Genomic DNA, 27,210 nt, shown 5'->3' with positions numbered 1-27,210 from the left:
AGCAGGGAATGGCAGCAGCATTCCTGTAATGCCAGTTCTTGGGGTTCAGACAAGGACTCAAACTGAGGTGGAGTCCTGCGTGGGCTACACGGATATTAGATTTTTTTTTTTTTTTCTCGAGACAGGGTTTTTCTGTGTAGCCCTAGCTGTCCTGGAACTCACTCTGTAGACCAGGCTGGCCTCGAACTCAGAAATCCACCTGCCTCTGCCTCCCAAGTGCTGGGATTAAAGGTGTGCGCCACCACTGCCCAGCGGATATTAGATCTTAATAGCAAATGTCCTAAACTATAACCAGAAACAGTGTGCCCAGGGTGAGGTGGAGGCCACCCAAAGTTGTGTTCTATGTTCAAGGCTGCAGGAAGGGCTGGCAAAGGCTCTAAGAAGCAGTGACAAGTAATGCAGGTCTCGGCAACTGAAACAATATGTCTCAGCCAGTTCCCAGTTCATAGCAGAGAGTTTTATAAAACACAAATGAACCCTAGAGGTCGCAAGGCACTGGGTTTGAGAAACAGGAGTCCCACAGTCTACTGACAGCCTGTCCCTCCAGCCACAGAATGTCACAACACCCCCTGCTGTGATCTGCCAGTCACGTGTATGCTGCCCCACCCCAGGCTTCTCTCATACAGTGGTTTGAACAACATTTAATAGAACTCTCATCTCTGTCCCTGTCTCCAGAGGCATCGGGACAGGGTGACCCAGTACAGTGTGGACATATGTCCCTCCCCCAAGCAGGATCAGTAGAGAACCAAACATTGTCACAGATGTCTTTCCTGCCCCTCTGGGAGGATTTCGAGTTACAGTCTCAATAGAGACAACTATTTGCTCTGGTGATAAAAACCTGGAAGAGAAGGCACCAACAGTCCTAGGTTCAGAGGTGGAGTTGCTGTAGGTGGGCTGACCCAGATCTTGGTGGCACTGAAACTTGAAACAGAATCCTGGGGGCTAGCTCTTCCAGAGGTACTCTAGGCAAAGCTTCTGACTCTCCAGCATCCCAGGCAGCTCCGGCAGAAGTCTAGCCCCAGGGGAAGTCAGAGGAAGAAGGAGGGCTGGGAACTCCAGGAAGATGAACATTACCACCATCTCCTGAGACTGGTGGGAGCACCATGGGCAGCCCCAATCTTGGAGGGGACGCCCTATCTCTGGTCTGCACCCAATCCTTACAACCAGAGGCTTCAAGAGCAACAGGAATTCAGGAATCAGAGGCTGGATTGGCTTCCTTGGCCCCAGGGGCTGCTAGGCAGTGGTTGTCAATGAAGAGATAGGTTGAACAGAGGCAGGCACTGGGCAGTTATGGATCGACGAAGGACACAGCAATGTAGCGGGTACCCTTGGTAGTGGGAAGCCCTTCGTGATAGTGTGTGAGCCGCCCAGGATGCATGAGGGCCCAGCCCTTCCTTGGGGCTCTCACGGAGCAGTTGTAGCGCAGAAATCGGCAACCTCCGCCCTGGGAGAGAGGAATCATCCATGAGTTCTTCCCCAGTTCTCATCCCCTGTCCCTATAGCTCCCAGTCCTCTGTTCTATCATGGCCAAGGGGCCTATCAGCACCGAGGGGCTGGGGATGCCTGAGAAAGCACTAGGAGATGCAGAGGCTGACCTCGGAGTCAGGCATCCCTGGGCAAAGGTCACTTCCATCCTTCACCCTTTTTCTTAGTTTGTAATTCCCCTAAACCTCAGGTTCTGCTTCTGTAGACAGCTGACGGGGATAAGCAAGAGTATATACACAGATACTCTTTATGTGTGGGCCTGTAATCCTAGCACTCAAAAGGTAGTGACAGAAGAATTATGAGTTCAAGGCCAGCCTCGGCCTCATAGCAAGTTTGTGGCCAACCGGGACTACAGGAGACCTTGTCTGAACCACAAACACAACATATACATACATTCATCAATACATTTCGCTCACTACTGCTTGGGAGGTGTGGCTCAGCAGGAGCGGACTTGCCTAGGAAGCAAGAGAGCCTCTGGGACACATTACTCATTCCTAGAACTACAGATACTTTGTTGCCCAGGCTGTCCTGGGTAATCCTGGCCTCTAGTCATACTAGGTATCAGTAACAACCTCAGAGTCTGACACTTCAAAATATCCTCAGGAATTGCTGATGCTCCCCAGGGGCCAAAAACCATTCCTAGTTGAAAACTCATGGCTCAGGAATATATTGCTTCACTGTTAATTTGTTTTGTTTGGCTTTTTAAAAGACAGGGTCTCTCTACATAGCCCTGGCAATCCCAGAAATCACTATATAGATCACGCTGGCTTTGAACTCACAGAGAACCTCCTGTCACTGCCTCCCAGGTGCTGCTACACCACATATAACTTCCTGCTGTTAAATTCTTTAAAATATAATGTGATAGGACAGAGGTTCTTCTGTCTCATATTCTTGCTGAGGCCTCTTAGCTAGGCTGTGATCTCCTTGATGGAGAAGCCCATGGAAAATTACCCAACTCTCAAACTGTTTACTTCTTTGAAGCTCTCTGCAGCTGCCAAGTGAGATGGCATTATTTGGTTTCTGCCTTTAAAAACTTCAAGTTCTCATACTAGGCAGTGATGGTATACACTTTTAATCCCAGCACTCAGGAGGCAGAGGCAGGTGGATCTCTACAGAGCTAGTTCCAGGACAGCCAGGGCTACATAGGGAAACCCTGTCTCAAAAAACAAAACAACATCTGTGTTCTGGACACTTAGATGTGGTCCTAGTCAGCTTTCAATTAGCTATAAACAGTCTGAGTGGTTCCCTCTGGTAAAGCTCCTGTAACAATAGCTGTTTGGGTTTTGGTTTTGAAGACAGAGTCACATGTAGCTCAGGATGGCCCAGACCTTGCTATGTAGCCGAACGTGATCTTGAACTTGTGGTTGTCTTGCCTCTGTCTCCTAAGTGCTGAGATGACAGATGTGTAGCACCATGGCTGGTTTTATATAGTGTCACAGTGAACCCAGAGGTTGGTACACACTAGGCAATCGTGCTATCCACAGAGCTACCTTTCAGTCCCAACACAGTTCTTTTTATGGGTGTCCTTCACACTGCCTACTCCAGGGCCAAGTCCAGAAGAACTTAAAGTAATTGTAGCCAGGCTTGACGGCACCCACCTTAAAGCCTAGCACTCAGGAGGCAGAGTCAGGCAGATCTCTGTGAGTTTGAGGCCAGCCAAAGCTACATGGTGAGACCAGCTCTCAATAGTTTTTTTTTTTTTTTTTTTTTAATTGCATACGGGTATGAATGGAGGCCCAAGCTAGGTCACTCACTGGCCCTACACAGAGGCCTAGCTGAGGCCCTCAGAATGGCTTTCCTTGACCTCAGTGCCTTCTTGGTTTCCCTAGTGCTTTCTTCCAGCCACAAGTTTGTGCCCTGTACCAAGGCTAACAGTCTCCCTACTCCCTAGGAAACCTTTTTCCTTCCCATGAGGACAGTCCCCAAGCTCCTTTACCAGTGCCTGTCACTCAGTATTTATGGGGGGTTCTGATAAGCCGTGACCTGGGTCCCCCTCATGTGTTCTCACAACTCACACAAAAACAGAAGGAAACAGTTGAAGAAGCCTTACAGGACACAGGGCTCCTGAAGAAGAAGGAGGGACGCAGAAACACTGCCCCAACCTTCTGAAGTTTGTGCCGTGGTTCCTGTGAAGACACTTCCACCTGCCAAGCTGTGCCCTGGTTTACTCTTCCAGGAAGCCCTCCCTACATACCTAGCACCATCTCCCTCTGAGCCCTGGGACTCTCTCGGTCATAACCACTGGGTTTTGCTCACCAGAGCCTGGCTCCTCCCTCAGCCTGCCTTTGAGGCCTGAGGTCCTGGCTCACCTCATAATCTTCCCCAACCCTGTTCAGGGCTATGTTGACGGTGAAGGTGGAGGCATCGTGGTGAGGCATCAGGGAAGGCTGCTCATCGGGCTTATAGCGGACCACGAAGGCTAGATCAAACTGGGCCTGTGACAGGGCAGGGGGCGAGAAAGCCTGCATCAGTCTAGAGAGGCTTAAAGGGCCAAGGAGAGGCAGAGCGCATTGTGAGGCTCCATCTCACCTGACATGACTACAACCCTTAGCAACTCCAGTCCAGTCCCAGAGAACCCGACCACCTTTGTGTCCTCCACAGACACTGTACACCCATGGTGAACAGACATACATGCAGGCAAAACACTCATACACATAAAACTAAAAGAAAAAGAAAAGGGCAGTGTGGTGGTTTGAACATCCTTGGTCCAGGGAGTGGCACTATTTGGAGGTGTGGCCTTTCTGGAGTAGGTGTGGCCTTACTGGAGGAAGTGTGTCACTGTGGGCGTGGGCTTTAAGACCGTTGTCCTAGCTGCCTGGAATCCGGTCTTCTCCTAGTGGCTTCCAAATAAAGATGTAGAACTCTCAGCTCCTTCTGCACCATGCCTGCCTGGATGCTGCCATGTTCCTGCCTTGATGATAATGGACTGAACCTCTGAACCTGTGAGCCAGCCCCAATTAAATGTTGTCCTCATAAGAGTTGCCTTGGTCATGGTGTCTCTTCACAGCAGTAAAACCCTAACTAAAACAGGCAGGCATGCCTGTAAGGCAGGAGAATTGCTTTAAGTTTGAGGCCAGCTTGGTCTACATAACAAGTTCTAGCCAAGCTTGGACTATACAGAAAGACCCTGTCTCAAAAGGCCAAAATGGGGGTGGGGTAGAGGAAATGGGAGCCAGCAGCACAGCTGATGAAGTGCTTGCTTGGCAGCCATGAAGATGGGCTGGTAAATGACATCAGCAGGACAGTAGGGGATGGAATGGGCTTGCAGCCAGCTTAGTGGCTTCTCTGGTGGACTAGTGGGATGATAAAGGCAAGGGTTAAAGATACAGAGAGCAAGGCTGGAGAGATGGCTCAGAGGTGAAGAGTACAGAGTGCTCTGGCAGAAGATCCAGGATCAGTTACCATTCACATGGTAGCTCACAGCTATCTGTAACTCCAGTTCCAGAGGATCCAACGCCTTCTTTTGGCCCCCTCAAGCACCCATATCCACACACAGCTACATTTAATTAAAAATAAATTTTAAAAAGCAAAACAAACTGAATAAATTTATAAACAAACAAATAAATAAAGGCATAGAACACTTAACTAGATGGTAAGCACTTATAATCCAAGTTATTTGGGAATCTGAAGGAAAAAGAGTCTAAAGTCCTAGGCCTGCCTGGGCTACAAAGTGAGTTTGAGGTCAGCTTGAGCAAGTTAGTGAGATCATGTCTCAAAAGAAAAAAAAGAAAAAGGGAAATCAAGATTTAGATTTGGGAGGCCAAACAAGCAGAGAGAGAGCTGGAGATGTAACTCTATGGTAAAATGATTATTTAGACATGTAAAGCCCTATATTCAATTCCCAGTACAGATACATGGATGGATGGATGGATGGATGGATGGATGGATGGATGGATGAATGGATGGATAAACAGAAAGATAGATAGAGAGATAGAGATAGGATAAATAGATAGATGAATGGATGGATAGATAGATGGATGGACAGAGAGAAAGAGAGATAAGATAAATGGATGGATGAATGGATAGATGAATGGAGATAGAGATAGATAGCATGCTAGATCCATGGGTGCTTCTCAAGGCTCCACCCAGCGGCTCTGTGTCTACACACACACACACACACACACACACACACACACACACACAAACATACAATCCCTCTCTCCCTCCCTTCATACCTCTTTTAATGGGGTAGAGATATTATTCTTCTTGGACACCAAAACATCTAGCCTCTCCCTAAAACTGTGCCCACCATCCCCTATCCTGCTGCCTCCATGCAGACCCACCCTGGTGTAGTAGCCAGGGTACAGCTTCTCCGTCATGGGGGCAATGTACTCCACCAGGAACTTGTGCCACTCCCCCTCGAAGGTGATCTGGTTCATGTGGATGTCAATAGTGGGCACATTTTCATAACCACCCTGGATACGGTTGTCCTGGAAGTAACCACAGAGAGAGACTCTAAGACGCCACCCAGACTCCCATGCCTTGATACCCAGGCTTTTCCCCTTGACCTTGGTACAAGATAGGACATTATATGACAAAGAAGAGGGGCGTTGCAGACGCTGTTAAAGTCCTAATCCATTGGCTTTGGGATAATCAGCAGAGAGGTTATCCTGGATGGTCAGATCTATCAGGTGAGCCTTTTAACAGAGAATCTTGAACAGGATTCATGGCTCTGTTCTCCAGCTTCAGGGAATGGACTTGCTCCAGCAACAACATCATGAGCTGATAATGCGTCCTCAATCCATAGACAAAGAACAGCTCCAGCAGATCCCCAAACTGCAGCTTTATGAGATCCCGGGCAGAGGACCCAGGTAAGGCATGCCTGGATCCTGACCCTCAGAAACTAGGAGGCAATGCATGGGTGCTTTTGGGGTTTTGTCTTTGGTGCTGAGAACTGAACTTAAGAGTCTTGTGACACTGAGCAGGTGTTCTGCCACTGAGTTACATGGCATTTTAAGTCCCTTAGAAATGTCATAGAAACATCATTCACTGAGGTTCTGGGGTTCATGACTGTCCCTGTCACTAAAGCAGGGATCTTCCCAGACGCTGAAATAAACAGGTTGGGCAGGTAACCTGCTCAGTTAGTCCAGCTGTAGGGTCAGAGTTCTGCCAGCCAGAGACACAGAGATCTAGGATCAAATGCATCTTTTAAGGGCAACGCTGAAAGTTCCCAAGTCATGTGTAGTCACGGACTCCAGACAACAACTTTCACCATGCCACTTGCATCAGATGTCTGATGAACGTGGACCTGGTACCCAATGCCCTTTGTACCACGTTGGCTCATTTCTCCCCATTTTCAAATGCTCGCCCGGGGCAGGAAGCTGAAGCATTCACCAGACAAGCCAGGAGATAAAAAGTTTGAACCTCACTTCAAGGCAGCTCAAAGCCACACAAGTGGCAATGTCTGCTTGGAAATCTTCACACCCTGTTTCTAAACCTTGTGCTCTTGCCTGCCTGCACCCTGAAAGAAGAGTCCTGGGCAGACTGGCTAGGTAACCAGGAGAAGAACCTAGAAGGACAATCCCCCTGCAGCCTCCCAGGCATCTGAGGCATTACCTTGTTATCACCCAGAGACCACTGGCCATAGTGTTCCATCTCTTCCACCAGCTCATCACAGGCTGCCTCCGTGAAGATAGGGAACCAGTAGACATCTGGACAAGGCTGGGAAGGGTGAAAACTCCATTATGGGGGTCTGGACTGACAGCACCATGTCCTTCTCAAAATACGGGAACCCCTGCATGTTCCTCATGAGTCTCCCTCAGTCCACTCCTTGATCCTCAGGGAACTCTCTGAGTGTCCCCAAGGAGTAAGGGCTCAGTGGATGCTATTAGATTGATTGAGAAGCTGAAGAAAGACAGAGACCAGACAGACTTTCCAGCCAAGGTTACAGCCATTGCTATCAGTATCAGCCTGGGGAGAATGTGCACCTTGGGCAGACACTACTGGTGTGAGTGAGAAGAGAGAGCCCCTATCCTTCACTCTTGGCTCAGAGGCTCTATCTGGGGATAATCCTTCTGCCTCCAGCTCCATCTGAGTTCTGGGATTACAGGCTTACACCATCATGCCCAGCAGTTCTGTCCTTCTCAAAGTATCTACAGACCTCAGCTGGAAAATGCTGCTGCGAGAAACGCCAATCTACCCCAAGCACTGCCAGAGCAGACAGACAGACAGACAGACAGACAGGCGCCTCCTCCCCCCACACACACATATCGAAGCTCCGCCCCCATGTACTCCCACAGCAGCAAGTGTGGGTTATGAAACCCCCTACCGTCTCCACCAGCTTCCCCTCCAGAGCCTTGGTGTAATTCTCGTGAATGTACTTCTCTTTCCAGTCCTGTAGAGAATATGACACGGAATGGGGTTTCCAGGCCTGGCCTGGGTCAGCTGTGGTCACCTCAAGCATAACAACATCAGTGGCTCCTAAAGAGTCTCCAGCCTTCAGGCCCCTCAAAACATGAGTAGGTATGACCCTGTCAGAGGCAAATTACCTGTGCCTGCTGGGTCTGGGAGTGCTGTCAGGATACACAGGATCTCGCATTTGCACATATCTGTGTCTGTGAGTAGGCATGTACAAATGTCTGCTACACGCCCCATCATTTGTGTATACTGTCACATACTGTCCCAACTGCTGCTTCCTCTGATCGAGGCAACACCCTCAGGGTAAGCCAAGCCAGGGAAGACCCATTTTAGAATGGAAATAAGGGTGGCCCGAAGGTTAAAAAGGCTCAATTACATCATAGCTCCCTGCTCCACTAGGTGGCAATGTGTCCCTCTATCGTAGATTAGATCCCTGGAGGTGAGTGGGGACTCCTGGAGAACAGGTCACTCATGCAGTCTCCAGTTGACAAGATCAGCCAACTGGAGTCTCTTTGACTTCTAGCCCAGGTCCAACCACCCAGGTCTTACCTCAGGGTTGCTGAACACCTCCCAGAGATCATTATGCAGGTGGGTGGTCTGGTAGTTATCCAGGGACAGCAGGTGGCCAAAGGTATGCCGGTTGGTCAGGAACATGAACACCTCCTATAGAGAGTTGATGGACAGAAAAGCTTCCTCATCCTGCACACACCAGGGAAGGGGGGTCAGGGCAGTGCCTCACAACCAGATTCAACCAGATTAAAGACCTGTGAGTACAGTGTGTGTCCCCAGCACCCAGCACAGCCTATCCCAGGGATGTAATCAGAAAAGGCTTCCTGGAGGACTGAAGATGAGAGAAAAGGACTCTCTCCCACTTCCTCTCTTTCTTGTTTGTCACACTGGGGATTGAACCCAGAGCCTCAAGTCTGTAGGGCAAGAACACCCCAAGGGCTGTGATCCTGACATGCTGATCACAGGGGAAAACCTCAAAACAAATGCACCAGGATTGGAGAAAAGGTAAAAGCCTGACAACCCAGGTGTGATTCTTGGGACCCATGTATAGAGAAAACCAAGTTTGTGAAACTTCCTCATCTCCACAGGCACGCCGTGGGATACATGCACCACACTCCCCCACCCTCTCTCTCTCTCTCTCTCTCTCTCTCTCTCTCTCTCTCTCTCTCTCTCTCTCTCTCTCTCACACACACACACACACACACACAGACACAGAAAGACACACATATGAACACACACACACAGAGACAAACACACACAGACACACACACACACACAGAAAAAGTTTCACATTCCTGAGACACTCGGGACACTCAGTTTGATCCCAACACTAAAACAAAGCCAGTAATCACAAAGAAATGCTCAGTGGGAGGTGGATGTCACATACATGTGTATTTATTATCCTAGCACTCAGGAAGCAGAAGCAGGAGCATAACCCTGTCTCAAAACAACACATGCACACGCACACACCAAAAAATGAGAGATACGAGACAAGGCAAGACATGAAGACACATAAATGTCTCTTGGACATATCTGCCAGACTACATTGAAGCAGGATATTCAATTTTCTTTAGATTCTTTCAAAATAATGAATGAGCTGGGTGTGGTGACACACGTCTATAATCCCAGAAACTGGGAGACAAGAGGCAGGAAGACCAGCCTCACCCTAGAGCCCTCAGAAGCTCCTACCTACACCAACAAGATGGCCCAGAGTGCCAGTCGAGGCTGGAGGACCACACCCCTGGCACAAGTACATGCCCCCCCCAAGCCCCACTGACCTGCTGTCGGACATTGGCGCAGAAACTCATGTCGGGATCCAGCTTGCTGTAGTGGAAAAGGTCGACGTTCTGCAACTCGGCCCGCAGGGCACTGCCCTTGATCAGGTAGATGTTCGAGATGTAAGGCACGTTCCAGACACCGCTGAGGGAGAGGGAGAGGAGATGACAGGGTCACAGGCTCACTGAGGGCTCAGAGCCTAGGAGCCCGGAGACAGGAAGAAAAGGCTGTATCAAAATTATAAATAAACTGGGAGTACCGGCACACACCTGTAATTCCAGGACTTGAGAGACTGAGGCAGGAGAATCAAGAGTTGAGTCTATTGAACCTGAGGTCACAGGCAATGTTTGGGTGGGGGGGCATTCATCATTTGAGGGTGCTATTCTGCTTTTTATGTTTTTATTTTGTGTACATGCATGTGGGTGTGCATGTTTGAGCCACAGAACATGGGTGGAGATCAGAGGGAACAACTGGTTCCCTCCTCCCACCATGTGGGTCTCGGATACCAAACTCACATTGTCAGGTTTGGCAAAAGGTGCCCTTACTCACTGAGCCATCTTGTCAGATCTAATCGGACATTTTTCCTTTCATTTCTGTGCTGGGGGCCGAACGTGGGGCCTTGCAAACATTCTACTACTGAGTTAAATCCTAACTCAACATTGCTGATCTCACCCTGGGCATGGGAGCCCAAGATAACTTTCAGGAATCCTTCTGTGTGTCTGACTCTAGTCCCCTTTGCTTAAGGTTCAGCGCAACCAGAACAGTAATGCAGAGGAGAGGTACCACAAACCCAGAAGAGATGAAGGCACTGGATACTCACACACGACGTCCCTGCACAATGTCCACGTAGTCCTCCGAGCGGGCATAGTACCCATCTGCACTCAGTGCCCCCCAGAAGTTGGACCAGAGCCTCCCATGGCGCGTCATGAGTGGCGCAATGACATTCCTGAGTAGGGGGACACAGGCAGACCAGACTGAAGATGGGGGAAGGGGAGGAGCCCGGCAATTTGTGATTCGCATACCGGAACCTCTGGGGTAGAGCAAGCCTGGCTCATCAGAAACCTCATCCCTCCTATGCTGGGGATAGACCCAGGAAGGTGCCATTCTATCAACCTTTGAAGTTGTCAGGCTGGAAGCCCAAGGAGTAGCAAGTCAAGGGGCCTCCCAGCCTGACCAGGCTTTGCTCAGGAGGCCACCCACAGTCTTACTTGTTTTGCTCGATCAGGAGCCGCAGGCTGTTCGGCTCAGTCAGAGCCACGTCAGCATCCACACTGAAGTAGTAGGTGCAGGTTTGGTCCTGGCGACACAGGTCTCTGTGAGAAGAAAAAGGGTGAAGGGGAGGGGAAGGGAGAGGCTGGTCCCAGAGCATCCTCAGAAGATACCACATCTGTCATCATATCTTGGCTTTATGATGTACCGGGAAAAGGGCCTTAGAACTCATGGGAACTCAGGAGCAGGCTGGGACTTCAAAGGTCCCCCTCCCAACTCTAACAGGCACCTGAGCTCTCAGATTAAGGCCTTGGCAATGGCAAAGGCTTGATGGGAAATGGTGGGGGGGGGGTGGTACAGACCACCAGATAGGGCTCAACAATGCCTGTCTTGAGAGCAATTAAGCAACTAGTACCAATGGAAATTGGGGGTACCCAGCAGTGGCAGACCACTTGCTTAGTATATATCAGGTCCTGGGTTTATTTCTAGTATCCCACATTTAAAAAAAAAAAAAAAAAAAAAAAGCATGCCACTGGATATGATGGTATACACCTATATACAACTGGTATACAACACTTGGGACAGGAGAACCTGAAGTTTAAGGGTAGCTTTGGTTATACAGTGAGCTCAAGGCCAGACTGGAGTACATGAGACCCTGCCTCAAAATGCCAAAAGACCCTTCCTTAAAAGATCCGTTTTGTTCAACTAGCCTGGGCTCGGAAAGCAATGGTCCCTGGCCTGAGGCTTCCCACCGCCAAGTTCATTCTACCCAGAATGGTTTTCTGTTCCTAAATGACGAGGGGGGGGGAATCAAAAGAAAATTACACCTTCCTGTGAGGAAGTCAAATTTCAGTGTCCCTAACTAAAAATCTTTCTGGAGCAGTCTCACTCACTCATTATACATCGGTGGCCATCTTTATGTTACACAGGCAGACAGCTCAGTAAGGGCGACGGACGGAGCCCACCAAGCTGACCAGCAGAGCTGATTACTATCCAGTACTTTACAGGAAGTCTGAAGGAAGTCTGCCGGCCCCAGACTGAGACACAGGAAGATTCATTTTTGTGAAACAGTACGTAGCCCCCGATGGCCTTAAGCCAGCTACAGAATTTGAGGATGACTTTGAACTCCTGACCCTCCAGCCTGATATTTCAAATGTGGGCTACCATGGCCAGTTTACATGTTGCTGAGGATCAAACAGCCCCCAAGTTGTCCTGACAGAGACTACTTCCTCACTTCACAGAGGAGAGCCCTGAAACCCAGACAAGATCAGGACTATGTTGGAGATTGTGATGGTTTGTATGAGCTCGGCCCAGGGAGTGGCACTATTAGAAAGTGTGGCCCTGTTAGAGTAGGCGTGGCCTTGTTGGAGTAGGTGTGTCACTGTGGGTGTGAGCTATAATACTCTCATCCTAGATACCTGAAAGGCAATATTCTGCTAGCAGCCTTCAGATGAAGATGTAGAACTCTCAGCTCCTCCTGCACCATGCCAGCCTGGATGCTGCCATGCTCCTTTATAAGTCTTGCCTTGGTCATGGTGTCTGTTCACAGCAGTAAAACCCTAACTAAGAGCCTTCTGAATTCCCAGCCTGCCGCTCCCAATGCCATGGCCCATCTGCCCACTACCATGAACAAAGAGAACCCATGAGTGACTCACGCGCCCATGTTCCTGGCATCTGCGTTGGCCATTCGCACCTCAGGACCCACTAGCTTCACAGACTGGTACTCACTGCCGTGCTCCGCCAGGAACTGCTCTACCTGAAGCTTGTGGTGCTGTTCCTGGGGTGGTGAGGAGGCAAGGGACAGATGGAGACACAGCACCCCCGTCACTTGTCACTTGCCAGAGAATGCTGTCTCTGACACACTCCTGCCATCTGCATCTCTGTCAGGATGCCCTTCCCTGGCTGGCGATCCTTCCATGCTCATCTACCCCGGGCCAGGCCAGGCCCCATTGGCCTCTTCACAGCTCTGTCATCAGGACAGCCCCTCCTCCCAAAGACCCCACATCCAGAAACTCTGATGATCTTGGGGTGCCATGTTAACCAGTGTACCAGGGGACCTGCATGCATACATGGCAGTCTGCACCTGGGGCCCCTATCCTGGGGACATGGAGAGAACAGGATTTTTCAGTCCTAAACCTAAGCAGGGATGTCCAATCTATTGACACTGTGGTATAACATCATCATCAACACATGCTATCCTGGGATGCATGGCCCGTTGCCTTTCTGTCCGTAGGGGCTTGATGTACACTGGAGGTGAATGCAGGTAAGTTGGGCAGGGAGCCAAGCTGTGTGGAAGACTACAGGTCCCTGGTACAGGGCATCTTGTTACAGCTGGAAGATATACAGGGGAGACGCAGACAGGCATCTGAGCAAAGCTCAGAGAGGACAAAGGGCTCCATAGACTACATAAGACTTGGTCAGTCAAAGACATATCAAAAGCAGAGGAGAGACAAGACTTTACCTAGCCAGAAGAGTGCTGAACTACCAGGCCTGCTCCCCACAGAGCTCAGGGCTCAGGATTTGTACCCATGTCCCCTGAAGCTGCTAAAGCAATGGTAACCCAACGAGACTGTCATCAAAGCATACCCAGAAGCACTAAAGAGACAGGAAACAAAAGTGACAACAGTCAGGGTGTCGTGCCCCCCCCCCCCCCCCCCGTAGGCTCATATGTTTGAATAGTTGGTGCCAGTTGGTGGAACTGTTTGGGAAAGATTAGGAGGCGTGGCCCTGTTGGAAGAGGCATGTCATGGGGGCAGGGACAAGCTTTGAGATTTCAGAAGCTTTCTGCAGTCCCTACTACTCTCTCACTCTGCCTGCTGCTCGTGACTCTCTATGTGCGCTCTCCTCAGCTCTTCCATGCCTTTGTTCCACTATCACAGACTCCAACCTTCTGGAATCATAAGCCCAATCAATTTATGATTTATTTCGTAAGTTGCCTTGGTCATGGTGTTTTGTCACAGCAACAAATAGGTAAGCTAACTAAGACCCAAGGTTACCCATTACACACTACCCGTGAATGGCAGCCTTCCCCTGTCCCCCTGCTTACTGTTGTGGGTAAAACCTGAGGACTCTAAACTGGAGAGATTTGACTATTCATCCATTAAGAGTACTTACTGAGCTGGAAATGGTGGGCACACTTTTAGTGCCAGCACTCAGAAGGCAGAGGCAGGTGGATCTCTGAGTTCAAGGCCAGCCTGGTCTACAGAGCAAGGTTCCAGGACAACTAGGGCTACACAGAGAAACTCTGTCTCAAAAAAAAACTAAAAATAAATAAATAAATAAATAAATAAATAGCACTTGCCATTCTCCCAGAAGACCCACACTTGGTTCCCAGAACCCATGTCAGATGGTTCACAACCACCTACAACTCCAGGGAGTCAACACCCTCATCTGGCCTCCTCAGGCACCTGCTCTCACGTGTACATGCGCACACACATACACATAACTGTAAAATTAAAATACTTAGAACCCAAGGCCCACACATACTAAGCAAGTGTACAACAGCTAAACTAACCTTCATAAAACGTTTTTATGGGAGAAGGCTAAGCTCACTACACAGTCCAAGGCTGGCTCTGAACTTACAAACCTCAGCTTTCTCAGTAGCTAGCCAGCTCCTCCTGACCCCCTTACTCTTCTGTGCATTAACTTGTGCGGTTAACTTGTTTTTGATGCTTGCAGCAATTCTCTGTGATTACCACAATTCTGACCTCAAGTTAACTAGTGAGAAGACAGAAGGAGAGAGTTTAAGGTTGATGCCCCAGGTCACACAACCAAGAGAAGCCATATTGCTGGGTTACAAGCCCAGTCCGCCTGACCTAGTCAGTCTAGTGATTTAGGGACACAGCCCACTGCCCACTTCCACTCATCCCAGACTCACTGATATCCTCAGAGGTCTTAGGCCCTCGAGCCGAGCCCCACAAGGTAGTGTCCACTCACTTGGTTGTGAATGAAGAGGCGTATCTGTTTCTGAGGGTATCGTAGGCGCAGCAGCCGCAGAAAAAACAAGGACAGAAATGGTGTCGGCTGTTCAATGAACACACCGACCAGGACAGTGGGGAGAGCTTCATCCTGCAGAGAGAAGAACAGCACAAGAGTCAAGCAGGGTCTAGTCACTGCCTGTCACCAAGCCCCTACCACAGCCTAAGGAAACCCGAGGTGGAGACACATAGCCCACCTATGTGGGAGACTAGATGCCCAGGTCACAGATGGAAGCAGGCCATGCAGGCATGGGGCTGGCAGGACACATGGCGACGCCTGGTTAGGAAAGTACAACCAGATCCCAGGCTCCTACCAAGGCCAATGGATAGCATGACACCAGATCCTGGCTGATGTGGTGTTCAAGCTGGGCCATAAATGATGACAAGTCTCACAGCAGAGGAAGAGGGTAAAGGGGCATGACGGGCTAGGGAGAAGAAGGTGGACTCGGACACCAGGAGGAAAGCTGGACTTGGGTGACCCACAGACGGACAATAGCCTCTCCACTTCTCACCAAAGCACCATTCTAGTCAAGATAACCTCCTCCTCTCCCCCATCTCACGGGACTGCCCTCAACTGTCCCCCTCAGCTCGTGCCAGGCCTCACCCCAATGCCCTTGAGGCTTCGTAGGCCCTCGTCACACACGGTGCAGCCCGTCTCGAAGGTCCAGAAGCGAGGAATGTAGTTGCCCAGGTAGTTCAGCTGCAGCTGTCGGGAGTCGGGTGCACGGTTGGAGAGGAGCCAAGCCAGCCACATACCCTGCTGCCAACAGCAAATTCCTTCTCCCTGCCTGCCATTTTTCGCTGTCTCGGGAGGAAAACCCCGTCATGCAGAAGGGCATCCTGGCTGTAAAAAGGGAGCTGGGGACTTATAAAAACCCAGATTCCTAGATACTTGTCCTCACAGGAGTCCAGACAGCAGAGCTAGGTGGAACCAAGATCTGCATTTTTCTTTTTCTTTTATTTTGTGGCAGTGGACAGAATCTCAATTAGTCCAGGCTGGCCTTGAACTCACCATGTAGCCAAGGATGACTTTAAATTCCTGATTCCAAGTTCAGGGATTATTGGTCTGTACTACCTGGTTTATGTGGTCCCTGGGGGATCAAACCCAGAGCCTCAGGCACACTAGGTGGATAGTCTTACCCTTGACTTATACCCCCAGCCACAGACCTGCAATTTTTGCCCCGGCTCTCTTCCTCTCCCTACCCACAGGCTTCTAAAGCTGGTTACTGGCAAACATACTAAGAGCCACAAACCAGTCCTCTGGGACCATGGGTCTGCTGTCCCAGCCACTATCTGCCCCCAGCCCCGTCCACTACACCATGAACACAGTAACTCTCCTGTATGTGACAGACTGGTCCCTGGTGCAGACATCTGATACATGTTCACTCAGTGAATAAATGACTGCCATATCACAACAGCACAAGATGATTCTGGAATCTTCCTTGAAGCCTAGATGGAACACTGGCGTCTTTTGTGGGTTATATAGTCCATCAAGAATGGGCCTGCCCCCCACAACAGAGAAACAGGACACCATGTATCAGAGGACCCCAAAACAGTGTCAGTCCTCCCCACCCAGGGTGCAGTCACAATAAAAGAAATGGGACTCTGACTTCGTCCCATAGGGCCCTAAGACTGATCCCACCATACCTTGGTGGGCCCATTGCCATGGATGACCACCGGGAGGGTGTCATAGGCCAGATTCCGTGCTCTCACATGGCCCATCTCAAACTTGAGGACGACTTCATCTGGGGGTCAGAAAGCACAATGACACAGGACCCAAGCCTGGGAGCCCGTAGGCTTCGGCTCTGCAAGTCGCTTCACACCTCTAAGCCTCAGTTTCCCCTTCTGTAAATACCTTCGTTTTGTTTTCGTTCTTTTTCAGTGTGTGTGTGTGTCTGTCTGTCTGTGCACATAAATGCAACTACCCAGGAGGCCAGAGGCATCAGCTCCCCTGGAGCTGGAGTTACAGGTGGCCATGAGTTGCCTGCCATGGATGCTAGGAACCAAACTCCCATCTTCTGGAAGACTTCCTAACCATTGAGCTGTCCCTCCAGCCATGCGTCTTAAAAAATTATACTTAGCCAGGCATGCCTAGTAGGCAGGGACAGGCAGATATCTGAGTTCAAAGCCTATCTGGCCTACAGAACGGGTTCCAAGACAAGAGGTACAGAGAGAAACTCTGTCCCAAAAATTAAAATTGAAATTGCATTTATTTATGTAGTGTCTGTGGATCACGGAGGAGAGAGAACACCTTGTCAAAGTCGGTTCTCTCTTTCAACCATGAAGCTTCTGGGGCTCAACCTCAGGTCTCCAAGGCTTGGCAACAAGAGCCTTTATCCAACTGAGCCACCTCCCAGCCCTGAAATCCCTTCTTCAGGGGGTAAATGTGTGGCCAGCAAGTACTTGACACAACAGAACAGAGGGAGCACAGAGGACACAATGACCCCAGTCCTTAGTGTGGTGACTCACTAGAGCCGGAAGTGGGGGGGGGAAGGAGCAGCAAAGACTAAAACATCCCAGCTGCAGACACAAGGGACAGCACTGGGGGGGGGGGGGATTTGTCTATGACAATCAGGAAGACATGTAGCAGAGTGATCACCAGCTTTGGGCCCAAGAAGGGCTCACTCGTACTGATATGTCACGCAGGGCGGGGCTGAGGGCCAGGACCCTGCCATGGATATCACTGCCTCCTCCTAAGTGTACAGCTGCCCTTCTCCCACCTTCGGAGAAACACAACTTTGTTCCCACAGCATCTGGAGGGTCTCTGGGGACCTGGGCAGGAGGCTGACAATAGCGTAGCACAAGGAGGAGCCACTTGGTTTTCCTTAGGAAAACTTTCCTCAACTCCTTCCAGCCACTCAAGCCTCTCACCTCAGCTCCCCTTCCTCCTCAGGTTCCTCCTCTCCTCCCCGAGACCCCGCCTCCTCTCCTCTCCAGCCCCACCCCTCCTCCCCTGAGGCCCCGCCTCCTCTCCTCTCCAGCCCCACCCCTCATCCCCCTGAGACCCCACCCACCCCCTCTTCTCCTCTCTAGCCCCACCCCTCCTCCCTCTGAAACCCCGCCTCCTCTTCTCTCTGGTCCCACTCCTCCCCTTTAAAACCCCATGTTCCCTTTTTCTCTCCGGCCCAACCCACTCGCAGTGCTGCCGCTCACCCAAGGCTCCATCCAGGTTCTGGAAGATTCGGCAGCGATGGTCCAGGCTGATATTGATTTGCTCCTGCAGTTAGGACAGCATGGGCTGCAGCAGAGACAGGCCCCAGCCAACACCAGGTCCCCAGCACACCTAGCAAGGGGAGCCTGCCCCCTCCCCCCACTAGCTCAGCCTGCCACATCCTGGCTCTATTCACAGAGAACCGGGAAGTCTCAACACCGGCAGGAACCTAAGGAAGCAGCTGGCTCAACCATAAGGATGCTAGCCACATGACAGCACATGTCATGAGGCGTAGGTTACTATGTATCAGTCTCCAGTCCCAGGTTCCTATGTCCATATATGAATCTGATCTTCACAACATTCCTGTGAGACATGCTAACAGTATTGTTCTTCATCCCTTAATACATTAACTTTTGATTTCGGAGACAGGATCTTAAAGAGTATGAAGGAGGGCTGGAGAGATGGCTCAGAGGTTAAGAGCACTGACTGTTCTTCCAGAGGTCCTGAGTTCAATTCCCAGCAACCACATGGTGACTCACAACCATCTGTAATGGGATCCGATGTCCTTTTCTGGTATGTCTGAAGACGCTACAGTGTACTCAGATAAATAAAATAAGTAAATCTTAAAAAGTAAAAATTAAAAAAAAAAAAGTATGAGGATGGTTTGGGATGATCCTCTAGCCTCAGTCTCTCACATGCTAGGATTCCAGAGACACCATCAGGCCTGGCTTTTTAAATTTTATTTATTTTTATATGTATGAGTGTTTTGCCTGCACGTAAGTGTGTTATGTGCCTGTACCCTGAGAGGTCAAAAGAGGGCATCAGATCCCCTGGAACTAGAATTACAGGCAACAGTGAGCCATCATGTGGATGCAGGGAGGAGAACCTGGGTCCTGTGCTCTTAATCACTGAGCCAATTCTTTAGTCCCATACATTTATTTATTTTGCTGCGTGTGTGTGTGTGTGTGTGTGTGTGTGTGTGTGTGTGTGTGTGAGCGCGCGCGCGTGAGCGTGCGCCACAGTGCACGTATGGAGGTCAGGGAACAATTTCCAGAAGCTTGTTCTCTCCTTCCACCATGTGGGTCCTTATGCTTGGCAGCAGGCATCTTTACCACTGAGCTATGCCACAGGCTTGGCTTTAACTCACACATGGTGCACTCATTACTCCAGAACACTGAGCAATGACCATGTTATTTAAAAGCCCCCAAGTCTATGGCAGTTTGTCACAGCAGCCCAAATAGACTGAGACACCAACCCATTTGCTCAGATCCCAGAGGGCTGTCCCCAGCGCAGCCTGGCCAATGGGACCCAGGGTCAGGATTCCCCGGACCCCTCTCCCCAGCCCACCCAACACCTCTCACCCTCTTCTCTGGGTTCAAGAAGATCTTGGTATAAAAGAGCTGGTCGCTGTCACTGTCCTGGCCATCCCACTCGGCCACCAGTTTGCTGAGGCTGGGGGCATAACCAATGAAGCCTGGAGAGGTAGTGGGGACAGAGACAGACGCTTAGCTTCCAGCCTCTTGTGCTGGTTTCCTCCATTCCCCGCCGCCTCCCACTGCCTTACTCATAAGCCTAGCCCCTTCTCTTCTGACTGAGAGGAGGTGGGATACAAGCCAGCTAAGGCCACCAGAGGAGCAGCCCCAAGACCAAAGGAACCCGCTGAGCTGCACCCATTAAGTGCTAGGCCCCTAGAAAGCAGATTTGGAAGAATCCTTGGATTCCCTTTTATATAATCATCTGAGCAACTTGCATCAGAGAAGGGGAGAGGCTGGAAAAATGTCACACAGCACTCCAGGGTCAGAGCCCTGACAAGTAGAGAAAGCCCAGAGGTGCTCCTGGAAGAAGTGAGGGTGCACAAGCAGAGAGGAAAGAAACAGGCTAGCTCCCCCTCTATCACCTCCCCCCATCCCCACTAGGCCCTGGCACCTGTGTGAGCTCTACGCCAGTGAGAATAGCTCTCCCGGCTGAGGCAGGGTGAGGCCTGTGGGTTCTACTCTCTGAAAGGACTGAAAAGGGCTGAAATCCAGGCTCAGCACCAGGAGAGAATGAAGCCCAGGAGGTAGTGGTTGTAGGTGTAAAAAGGTTGATATGGGGGTTTTTCATTGTTTTTGAGAAAGGGTCTCACATAGCTCTGGTTGGCTTCACTCTTATCAGTTAGCCAAGAACAACCTTATGAACTCCTGCCTCCATGTCTCCAATTCTGGGATGGCAGGTGTGGCACCATACCACCTATGTAGTGCTGGCCATGGAACCCAAAGCTTGGTGCTCCCGGGCAAGCGTTCTGCCAACTCAGCCACACACTCCAACCCTGTTCTTTGCTTTTGATTATTTATATACATTTGTGTGTGAGAGTGTGTGAGTGTGTTGTGTGTGTGTATGACTGTGGGGTATGTGTATGTGTGGGAATGGTGGGGGTGAGTGTATGTATGAGTGGAGGGTATGTTTGTGTGTGTGAATGTGTGTGTGTGAGTGTGTGTGTGAATGTGAGTGTGTGTGGGGGTGAGTGTGGGGTGTGTATATGTGGGGGAATGGTGGGGGTGAGTGTATGTATGAGTGGGGGATATGTTTGTGTGTGTGAATGTGTGTGAGTGTGTGTGTGAATGTGAGTGTGTGTGGGGGTGAGTGTGGGGTGTGTATATGTGGGGGAATGGTGGGGGTGAGTGTATGTATGAGTGGGGGATATGTTTGTGTGTGTGAATGTGTGTGAGTGTGTGTGTGAATGTGAGTGTGTGTGGGGGTGAGTGTGGGGTGTGTATATGTGGGGGAATGGTGGGGGTGAGTGTATGTATGAGTGGAGGGTATGTTTGTGTGTGTGAATGTGTGTGAGTGTGTGTGTGAATGTGAGTGTGTGTGGGGGTGAGTGTGGGGTGTGTATATGTGGGGGAATGGTGGGGGTGAGTGTATGTATGAGTGGGGGATATGTTTGTGTGTGTGAATGTGTGTGAGTGTATGTGTGAATGTGAGTGTGTGTGGGGGTGAGTGTGGGGTGTGTATATGTGGGGGAATGGTGGGGGTGAGTGTATGTATGAGTGGAGGGTATGTTTGTGTGTGTGAATGTGTGTGAGTGTGTGTGTGAATGTGAGTGTGTGTGGGGGTGAGTGTGGGGTGTGTATATGTGGGGGAATGGTGGGGGTGAGTGTATGTATGAGTGGGGGATATGTTTGTGTGTGAGAGGGTGAGTGTGTATGACAGTGAGTGTACATCTGTGTGTATGAGTATGTATTTGTGTGTGTGTGTGTGTGTGTGTGTGTGTATGGGGACGTGTAGGTCAGAGGACAACTTGAGGGAACTGCTTGTCTCCTTCCACCACGTGGGTTCTAAGGATCAAACCCAGATTGTCAGGTCTTTTGAAACAAGGTCTCACGTAGCCCACTGAGTCTCTGGGCTCTAAGAGATCTTTGGAAAGCAGAAGTGATGTGGAAGGTGAAGGTGTCAGAGGTGACTCAGTTTCTCCAGCACTGCTAGGTGGCTCTTCAAAGAGTGAGGAGAACCCCCCTCAGAGGCTCTCTTTGAGACAGTATGCATTTGAAACCCATGACCCACTGCAACGTCAGGTACCAGACCTCACATCCTGCACATGACCTCTTACCTCCAGAGCCCAGGAATCGCTTGCCATCAGAGACTGTGGGATACTTGGCCTCCAGCCTCCGGTCCGGATAGATGAGCTCCTCTGCTGAGAAGACCACCTGGCTCTTGGCCTGCTGGAACTTCTTTAAGAGTTCGCGGGGTCCCGAGGCAAACACGACATCATAACTGTAAACAAAGCAGGAAGAAGTTGAAGCAGCTCTAGAGAAAGCACCCACAGGAGGACACAGGGATCAGGACTCCCTCACATTCTGCACCAGCCACCATCTGAGAGACAGATCTGCACACCACACTCTGCAGTCTGCCCCATCATCTTCGGCAGCTCACACCTCTGATGGGTTCACCAAGCGGAGCTTCGGCCTACATCAGAGAGACATACCCTGGGGTCTCCTGACCTTAGATAAGCTTAGCCAGGGAGCCTCCTGATGTCCAGGAAAGGTCTTATTTGGGGCCCCGCCCCCAACACCACTCTGCCTTCCCAGGACCCAATTCCCTGTACACCCACCTATCAACAAAGAGAATAACCAGGTCTTCCTTGTCTGCATGCTTTGTCAGTGCCTTCTTCAGCAGCCGAACCTTCTGTCCTCCACCTGCTGCTGATGGTCCTCCATCCAGGCTCCAGTCCTCCCCCAGGCCCAGTGACTGCAGAGAGAGGCCCCCAGCTTTTGGTAGAGAAATATTCTTCCACCCAGTTTGGGCACTGGACATTTTTGCTTCCTCTTAACTCAGGGCAGGGAAACCATACCAGGCGATGCCCAGTGGTGGTCATGTGACCGTGTATAACCAATCTTTACACCCCACCTCTTCAGCCCCTCCCATAGCTAGAGCTTTGAGCATACAACCCAAACATGACCTATCAGACTCTTCCCTGGGACTGTAGTTAAAATTAAGGCAAGGTTGTCATGACTGGCTGAGAGCCAATTGAAAAGTTGTGGTGTCTAGTCTGGGACTAGAGTCACCTTACCACAATGGAGAGAGCCTGTTTCTGGAGATGGAAAAATAAAACCCTTTGATGTCTGGGACCTTGGATCTAGCTATATCTGAAATAACAACCTGTTTCATCACAAACCATGGCAGCTGATACACTCTCTTCCTGGGTTCATACCCAGCTCTGTATAGGCCATGACGAGGCTGAGTATCTCTGTCCCCAGTGTCCATCACTCAGAATGGTCCACTGAGGTGAGGATTGACTTCCTGCTGGCAGGCCCCATGAACTGACCAAAGATGACATGAAGCTCACGCCTGGCAGACAATCAGTGTACACACTCCAGAGCATGTGTTTAGACCACGTCTACTATAAGATGCCCCAGGGAATTGTGGGAATGCTGGTTCCCAGGTTCTGCCATCTACACTAGCCTTCCCAAAGAGGCCTGTGCACGCTGCCATCCAGGTACCACCCTGCATTTCTCTAGGCTCCACGCTCTCTCTCATTCACCTCCTAGAATCTGCTCACACTCCACCCTTCATCCTAACTCTTCAGGTTGCTGAAGAGGTTCACTCTTCAGCCTCTGGGAAGCCTCCTCTTGGCACCCAAATCTGTCCCAGGAGCCCTAGCTGTGGGAAGGAGATGCCCTAGTCCCTGGACTCCCCATACACACACAAATACACACCCCACACACTGTCTCTGCCTTACCCAGGACGCCCTCACCTGGATCTTGTAGTTGAAGAACTGGGCTGAACGCTTGAAGCGGCGGAAGCCCTCGGTCTCTTTTGTGGCCACAGTGAGGACCAAAAGGTTGTCTGTGGACAGAGAAGGGCGTGCTGAGGGGAAATGAGGACATGAGCCTTGAACGGTGGTCTTCATCACACCACTACAGCCAAGGGCTCAGGCTACGCCACGGACCATATAGTGGGTTAAGGAAAAAACAGGAGCGTAACCCTTGTCTCCCGATTTCCTCCCTTGGGGTCCTTGTATGTAGGAACTGACAAACATGCCAGATAGCAATGGGGATGGGGTGCATCCTGCCTTGTGAAACGAAGTCTCTGGCTTTAGAATGTGCAGGCATCATGTGGGGGTTGAAGGGAGGATGTCCTGAGGGCTGACCATGGGAGGTTCTCTCTGGCCCATGCTGGGCATGTTTGGGGATGGTAAGTATAGGATTCAGAGGCCACTTGCTCTCTGCATATGCACTGAGGGTGGACACACTGATCCACTCTGGTCCTCCTCAAACCTCCGTGGCTGACTTCCCCAATACCATGCTTCCAGTTCAGGCTGCCTGGGATGGAAACCAACTTGAAATCCCTGCATCCGTCCATGTCTGTAGCCAGAGTAGCTGGTACCATCTTTCCTCCCTCTCCCTTTCTCTCGTTTTGAGAAGGGGTTCTCATGTGACCCAGGCCCATATCCAGCTCAACAAGTAACAACGCTGCCCTGGCACTTGTCTCTTGGTCTTCCTACTTCCACTCCCAAATGCTGAGATTCCAGGCATGCACCACCACACTCAACATGTCTGGCTTTGTTACTCTCTTAACAAGGGACCTCTCCCAGCCTCTGCAGTGTGACTTCACCTCTGCAACAGAACATGCTAGAAGCAACTGCCCTACCGTGAGGCTGTGTCACCTGAGAAGGGAGGGTAGGAGCGGGCCTGCCAGCTTAGATCCTAGCACTGCCTCTTAGAAACTGTGTGGCCCAGGGCAAGCCCCTGGAACTCAGTTTTTCCCTTAGGCAGTAAGGACAGTAAAGTCCCTCCCTGTCGGGGCTGGCAGACACTTGGCACACAATGAAAGAAATCAGTGGGGCTGACTAGTGAGGGGGATGCCTTGCCCAGTGTCCGTGGCTCTGTGTGGCCAGAGGGTAGACTCGTTTTATGATTTGTGTATGATTTTTCTTCAGCCTGAGTCTAACTGATGGCTTCTGTCCTTCTCGCCCAAAATCTCAGAGCCAGGCATAATAGCACCCCTCTCCTTCCTCACAGGCCAGGTAATTCCCACTCAGATGTTTGCCCTTGGAGGCTGGAGGACAGGCCCACTGTTCAGTGGCTGGTATGGCTACTCTGAACCCAGGACTGCCATTTATCTAAATGAACAGAACACCCCACACCCCCACACACACACTCAAAAACAAAACAAACAATAACAACAAACCAGCCAGGCCAGCAGCAGGCAGGTAAGGCCTTCCCCTTCCCCTCCCTCTGGACATCAGGAGTTTGAGCTGAGAGAACAAAGGGGACCAGGTCTCTCAAGCTGCTTAGGCAGGAAGCTGTCCCTGTTGCAAGGGATCAGTGCTAGAGGGCAAAGCAGGAATTGGCAGGACCTAGGCGGGTGGGTTCAGGAGCCTGGGCAGGAGCAGAAGATGCCATAAACAGTTTTGGAGGAGTAACTTCCCTACGTAACCCTGGGAGTCCAGAGAAGAAAGCTGCCTCCAGCCGGGCGGCGGTGGCGCACGCCTTTAATCCCAGCACTTGGGAGGCAGAGGCAGGCAGATTTCTGAGTTCGAGGCCAGCCTGGTCTACAGAGTGAGTTCCAGGACAGCCAAGGCTATACAGAGAAACCTTATCTCGAAAAAAACAAACAAACAAAAAAAACAAAAAACAAGCAAAAAAAAAAACAACAAAAAAAACAAAAAAAAACAAAAAAAAAAAAGAAAGAAAGAAAGCTGCCTCTAACTCTTGCCTGAAAAATGAAGTCTCCCTGCAGGTGAGAAGAACCAACCCAGTCACCAGCTCTGAGGCCAAAAGGAGGCAGGAAGAGTATCATAGGCCAACACGGGCCTTGGCTGTTCGGGAATTCACTCTGTAGACCAGGCTGGCATCAAACTCACAGAGACCTACCTGCCTCTGCTTCCCGAGTTCTGGGATCAAAGGCACGCACCACCACCACAGCCCTGACCTGTTACAGCACCCAGCATGGTAGAACAGCTGACTAAGGATAGAATCCAGAACTGCCAGGGCTTCTCCAGGCTCCCCCAGTGCAGGTACCCTCTCTCCAGTCCACCATCAAAGCCATCAGAGCTCTGAGTCACCCACATAGCCTCAACAGGAGGTATGGATCCCACCAGGATACCACCCCACCCCACTCCACCCCACCCCCACCTGCTCAGCAGCTGCCAGAGCCACATGGGCCTGGCACCCCGAAAGCTGAGCTGTCGCCTCCTGCTGCCCAAAGTCCAGTAATGATTTCCCCAGTTGGACAAACCGTGACCCCAGTCGGCAGAGATGAAAGAGGCACGGTGGTAGAGCAAAGTGTTAAGAACAGTTGGCTCAGCAAGGAATTCAGCCTTCCCATGCCTCAGTTTCAGGAATTCTCCACCACAGGAACCATGGATAAAGGAGTCGTCTTTTAGAGATTAATATGAAGACCCAGTGAGTGCCTGAAGTACCGAACTCAGTGTCTGTCAGGTGATGCCTCCATCCTTGGCACAGAGGGGTAGGTACCCTTCCAAGAGAGGGAGCCGAGTACCCTCAGGCACTGACTTTCGTCTGCCACCCCTGGATCAGGATGAAGGACCATGTCTTCAGCAATGGGGAGCATCTGCCCCCCACTCTGGGTTTCCTAGAGGTCAGCTGAGGCTCTAGTAACTGGGATGGTCTGGAATATCCGAGCATGCATCAGGGAAGCAGGAGAAGTAAGATGGAGAAGAGGTGGGTACCACAGGGCTCCAGGCTCCCACCACTGGGCTCCGCCACTGGGTGGACCGGGCCTTTGCACACACATTACCAACCTGTGGTCGGACTTATCAGTCTCTCATCTGTCTTCCTACAATGCTAGATTAGACCCTATAAAAATAATTAGCTGCTCTGAGCCTGAAGAGAAAACACCCAGAGCCTTGACTTTAAGAGGACTCCGGGGCTGGCCTCATCTGAGGAATCTCTTGTGATCTCTAGGAATGAGGTATTGCCACCCTGTGTTCGGGTCTAGAACGCCAAGCTTCTCAAAGACTGTGTGTCACCACCGTGGAAGGCATGTGACCCTGTGTATAACTTAGTGCAGATGTAGCAGGCATGCAAAAACCTGTGGTTCCCAGCACACAGGGTTCAAAGCCAGGTCCCGTTCTTTTCTCTTTCTTCCTTCCTTTTTTGGTCAGGGTCTCATGTAGCCTAGACCAACCCCAACCCTTTATGTAGTTGAGGATGACCTTGAACTTCTGATAATCCTGCTTCAACCTCTCCGAGTACTGGGTTATAAGCGTGTACAACCGTGTTTAGTTTATGCAGCGCTGGGGATCAAACCCTGGGTTGTGTACAAGCTAGGCAAGTGCTCTTACCAACAGAGCTCACCCACCAGAGACCTCCTCTCTCCTATCACCCACCATGTCCAGGCCAGGTCCCAGGTCTCCAGCAGGATGGGGGACGGGGGGGGGGGGCGCGCGGGACACACAGGATGCCCTGGAGAATGTGGCTGGTTTGGTTTTGTCTGGGTGGTCCACAGTGGGACAGTTAGGAATCCAGTAGCCCTTGGAGAAGCAGAAGGAGCGCTTGGCTGGGAGTCCAACCGACATGGGAACAACTAATGCCAGCTGCATGCCGCGCCTACCTCCTTCAATCCAAATCCCCTTACCCTCAAGAACTCATAGCTAGGCTCGGGAACCAGACATACCCAGAGAGGGAGATGAAGTCATTTTCCAATGCCCACAAGCTGCGTGCCCTTGGGGGAAATCAATCGACACACTCTGGAGCCTCAGTTTGTGAAGCTGGAAAATGGGGTTAACATAAGGAAATACTT

General features: G+C 50.8%; 1 protein-coding gene across 1 annotated transcript in view; it reads right to left on the bottom strand.

The window, feature by feature from the left end:
- Nucleotides 1–625: 625 nt before the first annotated feature.
- Nucleotides 626–27,210, bottom strand: part of Plod1 (procollagen-lysine,2-oxoglutarate 5-dioxygenase 1) — a 27,082-nt gene continuing 497 nt past the window's right edge. Inside the window, exons 2-19 of the mRNA XM_034502809.2 lie at nt 23,198–23,289; nt 22,055–22,191; nt 21,554–21,717; nt 19,326–19,438; nt 17,967–18,030; nt 16,461–16,558; nt 15,418–15,519; nt 14,773–14,904; nt 12,492–12,613; nt 10,836–10,940; nt 10,448–10,573; nt 9,630–9,771; nt 8,392–8,505; nt 7,754–7,819; nt 7,042–7,146; nt 5,769–5,915; nt 3,795–3,920; nt 626–1,444 (exon numbers count right to left, since the gene is read on the bottom strand). Coding sequence (XP_034358700.1) covers nt 1,289–1,444; nt 3,795–3,920; nt 5,769–5,915; nt 7,042–7,146; nt 7,754–7,819; nt 8,392–8,505; nt 9,630–9,771; nt 10,448–10,573; nt 10,836–10,940; nt 12,492–12,613; nt 14,773–14,904; nt 15,418–15,519; nt 16,461–16,558; nt 17,967–18,030; nt 19,326–19,438; nt 21,554–21,717; nt 22,055–22,191; nt 23,198–23,289 — 2,111 coding nt within the window. The 3' untranslated portion in view covers nt 626–1,288. The remainder of the gene's footprint in view (nt 1,445–3,794; nt 3,921–5,768; nt 5,916–7,041; nt 7,147–7,753; nt 7,820–8,391; nt 8,506–9,629; nt 9,772–10,447; nt 10,574–10,835; nt 10,941–12,491; nt 12,614–14,772; nt 14,905–15,417; nt 15,520–16,460; nt 16,559–17,966; nt 18,031–19,325; nt 19,439–21,553; nt 21,718–22,054; nt 22,192–23,197; nt 23,290–27,210) is intronic.

The sequence above is a fragment of the Arvicanthis niloticus genome, chromosome 5 (assembly GCF_011762505.2).
Source record: "Arvicanthis niloticus isolate mArvNil1 chromosome 5, mArvNil1.pat.X, whole genome shotgun sequence".
NCBI lineage: Eukaryota > Metazoa > Chordata > Mammalia > Rodentia > Muridae > Arvicanthis > Arvicanthis niloticus.
Note: the sequence above shows the minus strand (reverse complement) of the source record. Positions and strands in the feature narration are given on the sequence as shown.